We start from the raw sequence: 16,442 nt of genomic DNA on the forward strand, positions 1-16,442 counted from the left end.
TGTCCTCTACCCACTAGATGCCAGTAGCACACATCAAAAGAAGGCTACAGACATTGCCCAGGGTCCCTTTCTGAGAAAAATTGCCCCGATAGAGAACCCCGGGGTTAGCCCCAGCATTGTCTTTTGAAGTTTGTTGTGGTGGGATGGTGAGAGTGGTTTTGTGTCTGCTTCACTTCCGGGCCCAATGTCATGGCCCAGTGGCTTTTCTACTTCTTCAGTATGGGGTAGGGACTGTGAGAGCTAACTGGCCATCGTATGTGTGCCTCGGCATGATTCTGTGCATGCTTCATCCTAAAATTAAGGGACTCCAGAACCCTCTGGCGTGTGTGTCCCTTGCGACCCAGGCCCCTCCCTACATTAGCTCTGCACCCTTTTCCCATTGCTGTCAGGTTCCTGTCCTCGATCAGCCTGCACCTCTCCCCGCCGTCACTGCTTTCCAGGTTTCTCTTTCCCATTCAATGGGCTCCTCTGTGTAACACACAAAACATGCCAAGTCCCAATGGTGCGGCTGTTTGGGGGGGGGGGGTGTATTCTCATTTCAGTTTTCTCCTTGAAAGAGAAAAAGAAGAAGAAAAATGGCAGTTGGGGCTTAAGTCGTGATTCCTATTAGAGCCTCCCCTCTTGGCTTTTTAACTTTCAGAAAATATAAAATGTCCCTTTCTTTCATTTATATAAATAAACCAATCGCCTAGGAAGTTTTATATTTAACATTTAAGCCTTTTTGAGAACCAGCAAGAGCTTTTCAGACCCACAGCCAGCCAGCCTGATCCTGGCCACCTTCCATTGTGAAAGACTTGCCTGGAATGGTTTTTCTAAACCCGTCTGTTGAGGCTTAAGATGGTGTTGAGCACTCAGCTATGGCCTAGCTTGAAGGAGGAAATGGATTATCTTAAAACACAGCCCCCTCCCCTTAAAAAAGGAAAACAGGATAAGATCCAAAACAACCCTGGAAAGTTGAGAACTGGAGGCTGAAGGAGCGCGTTGAGCAGCAATGCCAGATAGCAATGTTCAGTTACCAGATATCCATCCGCGATACCGTGGAAGGAATGTGGGTAAACATTGGGAAACTCCGAGATCCCTCCGTGGGAATGGCTCCGAGGAACAGCAGAGCAGGGTCGGTATTGGTAAGGAAAGGGTGCTGTTTAGAAAATAGCCAGGTTTCCCGGACCTCTGTTTCTTTCTCAGAGACACCAGAGCAGAAAACGTGCGACTCACGTCTGAGGCTTTTCGCTAGTGTTGTCTGCGGTATGACGTTCTCTTTCTTTCTCTGTAGTTGGAGGCTGGCAGTGATGAAGATCGCAAGTTAAACCTCAGGTAAGCAGGCTTTTATTTCCAGTCTTTTAAGTCTTTCTTCCAAGCAGGCAAGAAATATTCTTGTTTCTTCCCCAAAGGGAGAAACCCTCAAAAAAGAATACACAAACTCTTTAGTAGTGCCTTAAAAACTATACCTGTTTTGTCCTAACTGGTGTGGCTCAGTTGGTTGGGCATCATTCCGCAAAGCGAAAGGCCACGGGTTCGATTCCTGGTCAGAGCACATACCTGCGTTATAGATTCGGTCCCCACTCTGGCCGCCTGCGGAGAGGCAACTGAGCGCTGCGTCTCTCTCACATGGAGGTTTCTCTCCCTCTCTTTCTTCCTCCCTTCCTCCAAAACTAAATAAAGTGTTAAAAAATATATACATGTTTTAACTATAAGCCATTTTAATAGCATTATATAACATTTAGAAAAACAAATAATCGCCACCATTCTGCCACCCTTGCTTTACCATTATGAACATCCTTATATACTTCCTTCCAGATTTTACCCTTTGCTTTGAAAAAAATAGTCACGTAATATGCTTTCACATTTCTGTCCTGTTTTTGGTAAGGTCTTCCTTTTGAGGTAAGAACATTACTGATTTGAAACAGACATTCAGCTTTCTAAGTTTATTAATTCAAGGTGTTTTTTTGTGCTTGTGAGAAATCTTTAGCTGTGCTCATTAAAAAAACTCCTGAAGCTCTAGTCCCCAGTTGCTATATTCAGGAGCAGACACCAAAAGCGTTCTTGTTTTTCTTTGCACAAAATTGAGGTTTTTCCTTTAGGTATTTTGTCAGTTTACAGAAGATTTAGTGGTTCATTATATAACGTATTCCTCTGTGCCAAGGAACCATTCTTAAGCTCTGACTTTTACAGTTGAAAAAAATAAACAGTTTCAGGGATATTGTCCTTTTTAAAAAAAAAAAAAACGTTGGTTTTATCTTGGGAGGAGGAGGAAAATTAATTGGAAAAGGAAGTATGTGTGCAGAAACTGGGGTCAGGCGTTCATTCCAGAGAGCAGGATGTTCCCCTGGTTATAAATGTGCTCAGCCTGTTTTTGAAGTTTCTGTGTGTTTGAGTGAAGGGAGGGAAAATGTTTTCAATGTGACACACATGATTTCTAAAGGTCATATGTGTGTAGGGAAATAATAGCCCGTAAAAGTCAAAGAGATGTCACATTGCAATTGTTGGGCCCTCATTTTAATGTTACATTCAAGGAAGGACCAGTGACAATGACAAAGTTACTTTGTCACTGGGTGTTTTGGTTGCTCAGGGTCTCAGTCGGGGCTGGAAGGCTGGATGGAGTAGGCCAGATTCCCAAGTGGGGGCAGTAACAGGCCGTGTTGTAGAGAGAGCGCACTAGCAGGTATGTGGTTGTCTGCTTGGAAGCAGGAGGTGGAAGCGGAAGTGTGCTCCTTGGAGGCTCTTTGGGGGACGAACTGGGAGAGGGGGTCACTGACCACTGTGATAGCTGTGCGGGGCCCTCAGAGCAGCTGCAGGCACCTGTGTCCCTGCCCCAGCCTCCCTCCGTCCCCTACCTGGAGTCAGAATCTCTTCTACCCTTTGACCACCGTCCCTGCCCTTCAGGGCTCTGGCCCAGGACATAGATCTCACTTAGATTGCCTTTGGGGCAAAGAACTATTCTTGGTTTTCTTTAATTGCCCTCTCTTGGCTGACAGCATAGTGTTTTGAAATGTTTTCAATTAAGAACTACAACTCCTGGCTGGTGTGGCTTAGTGGATTGAGTGCCAGCCTGTACCAAAGGGTTGTGGGTTTGATTCCCAGTCAGCGCACATGCCTGGGTTGCGGGCCAGGTCCCCAGTTGGGGGCGCAGGAGAGGCAACCACATGTTGATGTTTCTCTCCCTCCTTCTCTTCTCTCTAAAAAATAAATAAGTAAAATCTTTAAAAGAAAAAAAGAAAAGAACTTACAAATAGCTGTGGCTGGGTAGTTCAGTTAGTTAGAGCAACATCTGGATATGCCAAGATTGCGGGTTCGATCCCTGGTCAGGACACATGCAATAATCAAGCAATGAATGCATGGATAAGTGGAATAACAAGTTGATGTTTCTCTCTCTTTCTCTCTATCGTACCCCCTCCCTCCTTCCATCTCCTTTCTGTTCTAAAATCAATAAATAAATAAAATTTTTTAAAGAACTTAAAAATACCCGTGATATGAAAATACATATTTGCCCTTCTGACCAATAAAAGGCCACTTTCTCTTCACAGTTTGGAGCTGGAGAGGACCTTACAAGGAAAGGAAGTACCATGACGGTAGCTCTCTATGTTGCCATATTGAATCCCACAACAATCCTGTGGCAGGGGTGATATTTTTCCAATTCACAGGTGAGAAACCTGAGGCCCAAGGTTGTACTTGGTATGTAATGTATTCAAAGCGAGGCCTCTGGTGCATCTCACGGCTGAGTTTATCATACTGCGCTGCCTTTTGGATCAGTTCATTTGTTCAGTTGAATCAGCTCTCAGACATACAGGGGAAGGACCTTGCCTGAAGTCACCTGGGTGGTTCGAGGCAGCACCAAGGCCAGAACCCAGAACCACCACTGGGTGTCTCCAAGGATGTCACATCACTCTGATGACCACTGTGAGTTCCTCTTCACTGCTCAGCAGGTCCCTGGAGCCAATCATGAGCTCAGGGAGACCCTGGGCTGGAGTTGGGAACCTGGTTCGGAGCTGGTGCGCTCAGGTTTCCTTTTCAGTCCCTCTTCTCTCACCTCGACATTTCACTCCCCTTTTTAGGCAGAGGACACCAACCTGCTTTCTAACCCTTTTAGCCAAAGAAGAAAAGCTCTGGTGTCCTGGTTTAAACTTTGACTGAAACGCATACCCATCGTGTATTAATTTGCATTTTCAGGCCTTTCCTCTCTAGGCCTCTCCTAGAGGGGGGAAAAATGTATGGCATATTCGGTGGTTGTTGCTTGTTTTGCGGGGAGGAGAGTTCGGGAAAGCAGATTCCTCTTTGCTTCAAATTGATCCTGAAGGTAAACTGACATGGCCTTCTTTCCAAGGGATGCTGGTAAGGGAAGAAAACTGGGGACAGCAGGTTACTGCTCTCTCCTCTCCTCCCTGTCTCCTCTTAATTGATGGTTTTATCTTTGGGGTCACCCCCTCTTGCACATGCAATTTTTCATTCTTCCTTGCTCCCGGACCATGCTCTTTTATTATTATTATATTTTTATTGGTTGATTTGAGAGAGAGAGAGAGGGAAAGAAATACATTGATTTGTTGTTCCACTTATCTGTGCATTCATTGGTTACTTCTTGTATGTGCCCTGACCAGGGACCGAACCCACAACCTTGGCATATTGGGACACCGCAGTAACCAAGTGAGCTATCTGGCCAGGGCCCCTGACCATGCTTTTTCTCTAAACCAATTCCTTTTTCAGTTGGCCACAGTCCTCACAGCCAGGTGCAAGTGTTCCCACCCCAAAGGTTTACCCCTCCTTTCTTTGCGGAGGAAGCAGGTAGCTTTTGGTGTCTGTATCTCTTCCAGGTACCACACCTCCCTGATGGGGCTGATACATGTGCTTTCATTTAGTCTAACTGTTGGTGCTTCCCTGAGTGACAGCACCTTAGTTCCCTGCCTGCACATAACATTTCAACATTTCAACAGGTTGAGTATATTCACTTAGTTTTGAGCCTGCGGTAAATTGCGTACATACGTGAGGAAGAGCAAGGTGTAGAGGGAAGGTGTGGGGGTGAGGGTCAGGCAGGTTCGGAATCTGGCTCCTGCACCAGCAGCCGAGTTCCTTTACCGCTGTGTGTTACTGCGCTGCTGCGGGTCTCAGTCGTTCCTCTGTAAGACGGAGATAAACTCTGATCTTTCACGGTTGCCAGCAGTTTGAATGGGGCTCCTCTCAGAGTCAGGTCCTCGATGGGCTTAGAGAGCGGTCCCTGCTCATATCAGTGCTAGGTCAGAGCATCGAGTTACAGGGGCCGACCGCCACGGTTGCTCTGTGACCTGGAGCAGTGAACATCTTTTACCTGGCTCATCCCTGTAAGATGCAAATGGCAGTGCACACTTGCAGGATCAGTGCAGTCGTTCAGTTTCTCCGAAGGCCTTCTGGAAGGTGTCTCAGGAAATGACCATCTCCTGGCCCGAATGAAGCGGACTGACGCGGAGCAGTTGGAGATCCGTCCTCTTGCTCGGCTCCCCTGCTCTCTGCGTGTGCAGGCTGCCGCTGGCCTCGGCAGTACCCTTTTGGAAGCCGTGCTGTTCAGACTGTGGGAATTGGTGAGCAGATGGCTCTGCTGGCAGCAGCTCCTGGCTCCCTCGCCATCCTGGGAGCTGCCTCAGCCTGGCATGGGATGTAAGTGGTTGTGTGCCAGGCAGGGCCCCAGGAGAGAAGATGCCTGTGCCGTCTCCAAAGTGTGGATCAGAGGTGAATGCTTTCTTTCCCCCAACGTTTCCAGATCAAGCGCATGAAAATGTTCATTAGAGTTCTTTTCTTTTTCTTTTTTTTTTGCCTGCCCAAGCAAATATTTGGGCCCGAGCAGCAGGATTTAGTCTTCTCTATTTAGCTGGTTTCAGTGGTAAACTGTAAAGTCCCTTAGATTTCTGTCTTTCCCTTCATGGTCCCTTCCCCTTTTGGTCTTGACCTGGAATTCCCCAGATGACCCCATTCTCTTGATAACCTTTTGAAGTGTGGCGGTGCCTTTTCTTCCTCCTTGAGAGTGTCAGCATGGGGTGAGGCTTGCCATGTCCTTGCTCCACAGACCACACTTCCTCTTCTCCATTCAGCACCTCTTCTCTTAGGCCTGTCCTCCCTTTGGGGTTTCTTTCTGCCTTTCTTGGCATTTTCTTAGCCTGGGCTTTATCGTGCCCATTGATAACCTGTCTGGTGAAGTTCTGCTAAGAGGCGTCAAGCGCCTGCTGCACGCAGGCCCTTTGTGGCAGGTTGCTGTTTCAGTTCACTATTGCTGTACGACACGTTACCACAAACTCGGGTCCAAAACAGTGTCTGGTTATTATCTTGCAATTTCCACGGGTCAGAAATCCGGACATGGGGTTAGCTGTGTCCTCTGCTTGGGTCTCACATGGCTGCAGTCAAGATGTTGGCCAGTCCTGGGGTCCCCTCAAGGCTTGGGTCTTCTTCCAAAGTCACACTGGTTCTTTGCAGAATTCATTTTCTTGCAGCTTTTGAAGCCAGCTTGCTTCTTCAAGGCTGACAGAAGGAACTTCTGCCACAGGTCCTGGAACTGAATGCCATCAGATGAGTGACCATCCCTCACTTTTCCCAGACAGTGTCACCTAATTAAGGGAGCAGTCGGAATCAGGACTCGCTTGGGGTGCCCGCCCCAGGGGCCGGGATCGTGGGCCGCTTCAGAATTCTGCCCACTCAGGGAGGTCTTGAGGTGCTCCCATCTAATGTAGAGGAAGCAACCATGTGACTGAGTAGGTTTCCATTCAGTGTTACAAATGTAGCAGGTGCGTATTACATAAAGGTGACGCCAACTCGGGTGCTCAGTCCACGGGATTGACCACCACACTGGTGACTGCCATGCCCTCTGCTCAGCACCCACGCCCTTGTCCGCATCTGGAGGCATGGCATCTCTTGGGTTTGCACCCACTTGGAATATTTTGGCCTCTGAAATACCGTCTCCACTGACCCGTAAACATTTTCTTCCCTGAGCGCTGGCCTTAGGGAGAAATAGGCCTGGGTTTGGCTCTGACCTCTGTCGTCTTTCCCCTCAGCTGGCTATTGTATGACCTTGGGCAGGCCTCAGTTTCCAATGGGCAAAATCATACTCAGCCTGTAGGTGGTGGCTGTCAGGATTAAATGTGGTCATCGCACGAAGCTCTTCTCCCCTGTCTGTACCTCCATCAGGGCCTGGCTTCTGCAGGGGCTGAGTCACGCCTTCCATTTTCTTAGCATAGGTGCTTTTCTCTCTTTAGCATTTCTCTGGGACTTGGTCCTTGCTTTGTAGTATTAAGGGCGCCTGTCTGCTGGACGACATGCCCACCCTAAGGACAGGGCTTCCTGGCCTCTACCCTCCTAGCCCCTGGCATGCTCTGGATGGGCCATCGAGGTCTTGGAAATTCAGTCATCTGTGTTCTCGTTCACACTGAGGACCTCAGAGCAGTGTTGGACGACATACAGTAGCAGAGGGCGGATCCTTTTCCTGCAGTTTGCCCGTGCACTTCGGCACTGTGAGGTCAATCTCAAGACCCCTCTGTCCGGATTTGTCTGCCTGTGAGCCATTTGTTCAACATTATTGAGCACCTGCTATGTGCCAAGCATGGCTGTAGTTGCAGGAAATACAGCAGCGAGCAAAACAAACCCTGTTCTTGTGGCTCACGTTCCGTTGGTGGGGTAAGATAAGTAAGTACATTAAGTGTGTCAGCAGGTGCAAAGGAGAAGAGTAAAGCAGGATCAGAGGACATGGAAGTGAACACTTCAAGCACACCCTCCTCTGCGAGGAGCCTTGTGTGCTTTATTTCAGTCAGTCTGGACAAAAGTCCTGTAGGGAAAGTGCTCTTTTTATTCCCATTCTCTGGATGAGAAGACAAAGCCTCAGAGAGGTGACTGGCATAATTTCATTTAATAGGAAGTGGCAGAGCCAAGAGCTTCATGCTCTGTGTCTTTGACTCCAAAAGCTGTGTTCTTAACCCCAAAATTTCAGAGCCGCCTCTACTGACCCTCCTCCCAGTTTCAGATCTCTCCCCAGGGGGCAGAGTGGAATTCATGAGTTCATCCTGAAGAGCTGGCTTTGCAGGCCATTCTCCTTGAACCCTAGCGGTCCCACTGTGAGCCGTGTGCTTTAGGCAAGTCCTGTCATGTGACCTCCCTGACTTCTACTTAGAGCAAGGATTGTAATATATCCCCCTTCCAGTACGGTCACCTGGGAATGATAACACGAGCTGGTGATTGGGCTTGGAACTTCGTGCCCTTGATCCCTTTTTGTCTTCACCACATGCCTGGAAAGTGGGTGCCTGCCTCGTCTGAGGAAACCCCAGCTCAGAGAGGCCGCTGAGAGGCAGAGCCAGGGTTTGAACACAGGTCGCCGTGCCTGCCTTCCTCTGTGATCCTGTTTCTCACAAGAAACATGCAAATTTGTGTCCTCTTGTCCCTTCCTGTCCCTACCCCATGGCTTCATAGGCAGTGGCCTCCTGTTGACTCCAAATTTTAAATATTAGAGTACACAGACTTTTAAAATTCTGGGCCTATTATACAGCTTTGCTCTTCTTTTCAGTTTAACTCAGGTATTATTCCTAGTAGTTTGTTGGAACATTTGATTTTAAAATCAGAACTTGCCTTCAGTATGTCTTAAATATTTTTGTTAGAAAATTCATCCTAGAGTGGAGACCAATGAGAACAGAGGTAAAGACTTAATTTGATTCTGTTGGAACTTAATTAACTTTATTATTAAGGTTAACTTCAAATGAGTTTTGCTCAGAGTAGCAGGTTTCATTAAACTTCCCAGGTACTAGTGCTTAGACTTTAAATGCGTGCCATGGGGCCCCTGTCTCGTTCTCCCCACACACTTAGCACACCAGAGGAGTGAGTGCACACAGCAGGAATGCTTGTGCAAGCTCTTCGTAGGTGACAGTGGTACCAGTGATCACCCTCCTAAATGCCACACAGCTGTGAGAGGGAGTCAGAAAACCTGGGTTCTGTCCTAAGTTAGGTCATCTGCTGTGCAACCTTAGGCAAGTTGCTAAATATCTCTGGGCTCCCGTTTCCTCTTTTCTGAAGTGAAGAGACAGACTAGATAATGGCTTCCAAAACCAAGAGTGAGAGTCCTCAGACCTACCAGCTTAGTTCTGTACTACATTGTGCTTCTAATCGTGGTAGATTTGTAACATATTGTCAAGAGTTTCTCCTTCATTCTCACACTAAGAAGCACAGACATTTGTGGGACGTCTAGTCGGGTCCGTGTTATGGTCTGACCTTGAGACTGAAGAAACTGTTGTGACCACTGAGAAGAAGCGGACCCACCTCATCAGTATGCCTTGTCCTCAGGAGCAGGGCCACCTGCCCAGTAGTGGCCATTTAGAAGGAAGGGAGTCCACCTTCAGATCTCTGGATTTGGACAGCTTATTAGAAAATTCCTAAGGCTAGGAGGACATCCAGACAAGTCGTTCTGCTTCAAGGAGGCTGCAATAAGAACACAGGATTAACCAAAATAGGATTAATCAAAGTAAGGAGGAGTCAGCTTCAAGATGTGCTGAATGATTGGGCTGGGTGTGAGGGCAAGACAGTCTGACCTGTGGGGCCCCCACATTTGGGGGGGAGGGGTAAGTACTACCTCTGGTTCCTGTGCTGGAGGTGATGTGCTGATGAGAGAACCACGCTGGCCTGCCTTATGATGTGGCCGTGAGCGTCACAGTGGGACAGGCAAGACCGCTGTGGGAATTACAGAGGTCACCTGGGCCGGCTGTGCTTGGACAGAGCAGGGCCTCTGGCAGGTATAGGCCCTTGGCTATCTGACCACCTGCATGACTGTGACCTTGGGCCAGCCACCTGCCCTCCCTGAAATTGAGGGCCTTTGTGAGGCTCAGAGTCTTACATTGTGTGTAGTGCATACTCCTTGCCTGATACCGCCTGGCACGTGGTACTGTGTGTTTTCATTGATGGCAGTGGGGGCCCCTCCTGCCTCCCTTTCTGACTGCCTTCTCCTCCATAGATGGACTCAAGGCTGTTTTACCACAAAGGCCAAAAGGCTAACCAAGTGGAAGCTAAGAGGAAAAACAACCAAAGCTTGACCTATTTCCCTCCAAGTTCTACTGAACTTTGTACCAAACTTTCATCATGTCTTCTATGCTTTTATTTTTACAGATTTTTTTTCTTTGTTTTTTATTGAATGGCTATTTTCGAAGCTATTTTTAAAAAGACTTTGTTTCAAAGACAGCAGTCAGAGGCCCTGTTAGGAAAGGTCTGGTGCTCTCCCAAGGGGCTGGGGGCGCCCTGTGCTGGCAGGAGGAATTCCCAGTCAGGGATCGGCACACGCTTGCCAAGAGTTCTCAAGGCGTTTCCCCAGGTCCGGGCCCAGTCAGAATTCCCACAAGGGAGGGGACCGTAGGTATGATTTGTAGAGAACCAGGCCAGCCGCTGCCCCTGGAAACCCCTTGTCACTTCCCAGAGGTCCAGACCTCCTGTTCTGCGCCGGGTCTGTTACAGGTGAAGTTTGGGAGTGGCTCTTCAGGGCTGGGGTTGAGGACCCTGAACCTTGCGCAAGAGGGCTCCCTAAGGTGCCCACTCCCCGAGCCCAGGCCCCACCACGTGCAGTAGGAGGGAGAAGTGTCTCTTGTGAAGCAACCTGATAATGGAAGCAGTTTTTATTCAGCTCTTTGCTTTATTTATCAATTTAGCCCATGTAAATTTGGTGCCTCGTATATGTAATGGGTTCTGTGCTGAATGCTGGAGATTCCATGTTAAGTTAAAAAAAGAGTCAACCTTCTGGAGGTAAACGTGTATGTGCTGTGTGTACCATGGCTCTGTTGGAAAAGGATTTGAAACAGCCTAGAACATGCATGGAAACAATGCAATTTAAAGTTAGAAAGTGGAGCCCTGGCCAGGTAGCTCAGTTGGTTAGAGCAGCGTCCCAATACATCCAGGTTGCGGGTTCGATCCCTAGTCAGGGCATATATGAGAATCAATGAATGAATGCATAAACAAGTGGAACAGCAAATCCACGTCTCTCTCTCGCTCTCTCTCTCGCTCGCTCTCGCTTCTTGCTCTCTTTCTTCCCCCCTCCTTTCTCTCTATCCCCCAAATCAGCAAATAAAATTTTGGAAAAAAATAAATAAAATTTAAAAAGGGGGACAGGGAGGAAGTAGGCGAGAGTAAGATGAAGTCATAGGAAGGTTGTATGTGGAACGTATGGCGTAATGTTGGAACAGTTACCAGAGTTGGCCACCAGTCTGACTTCGAGCTTCCTAGGAGTCAGAACACAGGGGAAACAAGATCAGTTGCTTGATTCATGGTGTCCTTAAAATACCGCCAGGTCAGTCCCTCTGAAGAACAATTCCTAGTAGATCCTCTGACAAATGGTGGGTGTTCATAAGAAAACCCAGTGTGGTGGGTGGACAGTCAGGTGAGGCCCTGAGGCCCACAGATAGAGCTGCTGCCGTGCCTGTCCCACCGATTAACCTGGGTGTTTGTGGCCCTGAGAGGTGAAGTCAGCTGCAGTGCTCGGCGCCAAAGCTGCCGGTCGCCCCAAACATCGAAAACAGGATGCTGAGTCACATCCTGCGGGCCTGCAGCATCCTGACTTTGCGTGCTCTTCACAATGGGAGGCTTGCTCGGGCAGCCTGGCCCCTTGCTGTTCCAAAGTGTGGTCTCAAGAGCAGGAAAATGTTAAAATTAGGTCTTACGGGGGCCAGGGCTACATGTGTGTGAGGGCCACGAGAACCGGACACACACAGACCGAGAGGCACTGGGAGAGCCGAGCGTCCCGTTGTTTTCCACTGCCTAGCGCACGAGTCAAGGCTGCTCCCACTCTGGACAGCACGAAGAGGGAAATGGTCCTGCGGCAGGGAGAGTTCTCCGCGGGCGAGGGAGAAAGTATCCGTGGTGGAGGAGAAAGCCAGGAAGCATGCCAGTTATGGTAACCAGTAAAATGGACTTAAACTTTATCACCTGCCAAGGCAGGATACGTAGTTTTGCCAAAATTCAATTAAATGGAATTTGAAAAAATAATTTTTAACGTTTTGAAACAAAACTTACAAAACGTTGCAAGTACAGTACAAAGGACTTTTTTTCTGAATTGTTTTGAGAATAAGTGGCCAGCCTGATGCCTTTTGAATACAGGCAAGGACGCTTCCTACAGAGCAGACCCCTGACCCAAGACCAGTGACCATTGACCCTGATATGTCTAATCCTCAGACCCCATTCAGGGTCCTCTGTTTGATGCAATAACATCCTTTCGAGTAGAAAGGTTCAGTCCAACGTCACTTGTCACTTGTAGTTGTCCTTTCTCTTGAGTCGCCTTCAGTCTGGAACATTCCTCAGTCTTTCTTTGACTCTCATGACCTGGATACTTTTTTTTTTTAATGACCTGGACACTTTTGAAGGGGACATCATTTTGTAAAGTGTTCCTCAGGTAAGGTTTGTCTGATGTTCCCTTGTAACTAGATTCAGGTTGTGCAGAGATAACAGAGGAATGATACTGTGTCCTCATAGGATCCCGCCAAGTGGCGTGACATTTCCGTTTGTCCGTTACTGTTCACTTTGGTCAGCAAAGTGGTTTTGTCTGGCTTCACTGTTGAACAGTTACTCTTTTCCCTTTATCATTAAGAAGTATTTCTTGGGTGAGTCTTTGAAATAATCTCCTTTCTCCTGTCAACTTTCCCATTTATTTATGTCTGTATAAACTCATTGGTTGTCTGTTTTATTCAGTGGTTTATAATCAGTTAATGATATTACAGACTTCAAAGTTCACATTGTCCTCAGTTTGGTCAGTGGGGTCTCATTCAAGCTGTCTCCCGTGTCCCTTTATTTTTTAAAATTGTTTTTAGATAAAGGAAGAGAGAGAGAGAAATATTGATCTGTTATTCCTTTATTTATCCATTCATTGGTTGATTCCTGTATGTGCCGTGACTGGGGACTGAACCTGCAACCTTGGTGTACTGGGATAACGCTCTAACCAACTGAGCTACTGGGCCAGAGCCCATGTCCCTTTACATGTCTACATCATCCTTTAAGCATGTTCTCGCTTTCTGACACTAGCTGTTTCGGGCCTCATCTTGTACTATATCTATAGTGCATCTCTGTAATCAGTCTTTTCTCCAAGGAGCCCTGGTTCCTTTTAGTGGAAGATGGAAGTTAGAAGCCGTGGTAGGTGTGCTTATTACTGTTGGCACGATGCTATCCATAGGCCCCCTGCAAAGTGAGAGAAGGGGCTATGACATCCTGAAAGGGAGGAGCAGTGGCTTAGAGCTAGGGTGGGGAGGGAGAAGGCGTGACGCTGGAAGACTGGGGACCCAGACGGGAGAGGGAGAAGGCTGGGAGGAGAGAGAGACCCAGAGCAGAAGAGTTTGTAAGGATAATGACACAGGGAGGGAGGGAGCAGAGAATACATAGAGTGTGGGAGAAATAGTGCAAGAAGTCACACAAGGAAGGTTTTTATTTTAAGTCCCTTTTTCTGACTGTATTATAAGCTCCTTGTAGTCAAGGGGTACGAGATGAATGACATCTTGGTTAGCAACATATAAGGGCTAGTTGTGACTACCATAGAAAGGTGCCACAAGACGTTTGGACGCTAATCCATAGATAAGGTTGCATCATTGAAAGTCCTGGAGCTGGGAGACTGTAAGAAGAGCATAGGTTAGGAATAGCACAAAGTGGGATCCAGGCTGGAGGTCCCTTCCCTTGTTCTCATTAGGCTGAAAGCTGCTGGAGCTGTGGTTTCCAATACCAGAGCTGCCAGCCACACCAGCTACATGTGACTACTTAAACTTTAATTTAGCTAAAAAATAAAATGACAGATTCATGCATGGTCATACTTCCTACATTTTAAATGTTCAGTAGGCACCTGTGGCGAGTAGCTACCTATTGGAGAAGCCAAGTCGAGAGCATGTCCATTTTCTTGGACAGCACTGCCCTTCAGGGACCTTAGGTACCCAGCAGAGGGCCGGGCACACATGGGGGCCCGTGGATGTTGCATGGCTCACCGTGGGGAGGAGGGCCTGGGAAGGAAGAGGCCCCCAGAAAGGTTAGGACGTGGCAAGCAGTGGCTGTGGGATGGGGTTGCATACCAAAGAAGGGACTAAGAACCTGGGACAGTGGAAATAATCATTCTTGGAATTTTTAAGTTGTTTCAAAACATTTTCTTCATGTGCCTGTTATTTCTGGCCGGCTAGGTTGTCTTTGCTACCACTGCATTTCCTGTACAGAGCCCTCACTGAGGGGCTTAGACCCTGGTATACCAGATGTACAGAGGACGGTGGCACTAGCCCTGTCTTCTACCGACAGGGCCTGGGGGCTCTTAGGAGGTGCTGTCAAGAAACTATCCTAAGGTTTATAAGGCCAACTCAAAGCATCTCATTTGCTGTCTTATTTATACAGTGGGGAAAAAAATCCTGCTTTTGCAAGCTTGCTAGTGATATTCAGCTGCTTGCCCCTACCCATTGGTTTGAAGGAGAGCTGTGTAGCTGGCTTCAGAGAATGTCTCTTACTGTCTGAAATACTTCTGGACATTCCTTCTGTCTGAGAGAAGCCTACGCCTTCTAGCCAAACAATACACAGCCCAGCAGCAAATACATTTGTCATGAGCCCTGCCAACATTTCTTGATTGTGACCCCATTCCCTAAGTATAATGCCCTGCAGAGCTGGAATTTCCCTGTTCTCAACATGATGTGTTTCAGGGAACAGTCTGGGAGCTCTAGCTGATAAGTATGTCAGGTGAGTCCTTGTTTACTGACACTCTGAGGAGTGATGTGTGGAACAAGGCCCTGCCAAACTGTACCATGGGGCACAAACTAAAAAGAACAAGGCATTTGTGTGGCTCAGGGTCTTTGTGACTCGCACATGAGTTCGAAATGAGGGGAGAAGCTGAGGGAGAGCAAAGGAAGGGATTTGCTCTATATACCTGCAGTCTTCTCAGCCTTCTCCAGATAGTAAGTCTTCGTAAACTTCACTTTGCTCGGAATGAGGTTCTGAACCTGAACCGTCACCGGCAGCAGTTTTGAGGTAGATCTGTATTTACCCAGTTTTACCTGTTGCCGCAGGTCAGACCGTCCTGCCCTCTGACCTGGGGATTCTGCGGGAAGAGCACCAACCTTGGCGAGCCGTTCAGTCCAGTTCTGCCCCTTATTAGCCATATGACCATGGAGAAGCCATTTATCTGCTGTCTTGGTTCTCTCATTAGAAGAATGAAAACTCGTGAAAACTCATTCTAAGTGTTAAAAGCAAAAATGTAGGGGCAAGCTATCTGTGAACTATAAAGAACATTCCAACTGAAGGTGTCATTTACGTATTTAAAACAAACCCACTGAGCGCCTGTGGTACACCAAGCATTCAGGTGCTAACTTCTTAGGGTGACAGTTTGATGGCTCAGCCAGGAGCCCAGGTTCTGTTTCTTAGCTTTGGATGTCCTGAAGCTCGCATTCATTACTACACTCAGGGATGATCAAGTTCCGAGAAACCAACTTATACTCACCGAATTGATAAGAAACTGGCTTATAAACCAGAATGGACATTTATGAATTCATAGTGGGGCCTTTTACAATACAGACCAAATCCTGCTCTGTTCACTATAGGGCAGGTGCAAATTATCCTCCAGCTCTCCTGCTCCCCGCTCCCCACTTCTTTGTCTTCTGATCCTTCGAGGCTAAGATTGGGGTTGTTTCTTCCAGGGAGCTCTCCCTGGACCCCAGGCAGGCTGGGCGTCCCTCCTGTGTGCACATATGCGTGTGCACCTGCAGCCCCCTGTATGTTCCTGTGCTGTGCAGCTTGCTGCATAACATTGCAGGTCCTGTCTCTGTCTGTCTGATCCACGAGAATGTAATGTTGCTCCAGGGCAGGGACCGTGTCTGTCTTATTTCTGAATGCCCAGGGCTTAGCACTGACCAGACAGAACATTTTTGTGAATCTAAATGGAATTAATGGGAATGTTCAGTGGTATCCACCTTTATACTTGTGCCCTTTTTTTCCTGGAATTATGATCAAATCCACTAGACAAACCACAGTCCACTCAATAATCACTGTGCAGAGCTAGGTGCAGTCGAGGGTTAATTCTGTTCATGTACAAGTAATTTTGGGATGTTTCAACCAGTCCAGCCAATTTAGGACCCTTTCAGAGCCTGTACTTTAGGCTCCTGTTCTCTGATTTTGTGTGGAGATGTAGTGTCAAAAATCCTAAAATCATACCAATGAAGTAACTTCCTGTTTCCTCATCTATAAAATGAGCATCATAATGCCTTCTCAGTCCACCCGGAAGTTTCTAGAAGATCAAATCAGTTGACATTAGCTAGAGGGCTTTTTAGCAGCAGAGCTTATCAGAGGTCTGATCTGTCGCTGGAACTGTCATTTCATAGCTGTAATGCAGGGCTGCCTTTCAAGGGCAGGAGCACTTGTGGCTCTGAAAGGATTTGGTGGAAGATGGGCTCCTGCCCTTACCTGCTAACCTGCTCTGCTAACCTGTTCTGCTGCTTCCAGGGAGGGTGTTAGTTTGTTTTATGACCTGG

The 16,442-nt window shown here is 47.7% G+C and overlaps 1 protein-coding gene across 1 annotated transcript in view; it reads left to right on the forward strand.

The window, feature by feature from the left end:
* SSH1 (slingshot protein phosphatase 1) overlaps nt 1-16,442 on the forward strand; it is a 49,294-nt gene that overhangs the window by 3,130 nt on the left and 29,722 nt on the right. The window contains exon 2 of the mRNA XM_090291238.1: nt 1,274-1,314. Coding sequence (XP_090147364.1) covers nt 1,274-1,314 — 41 coding nt within the window. The remainder of the gene's footprint in view (nt 1-1,273; nt 1,315-16,442) is intronic.

The sequence above is a fragment of the Furipterus horrens genome, unplaced genomic scaffold (assembly GCF_987537825.1).
Source record: "Furipterus horrens unplaced genomic scaffold, mFurHor1.1.pri manual_scaffold_11, whole genome shotgun sequence".
In the NCBI taxonomy this organism is placed as follows: Eukaryota; Metazoa; Chordata; class Mammalia; order Chiroptera; family Furipteridae; genus Furipterus; species Furipterus horrens.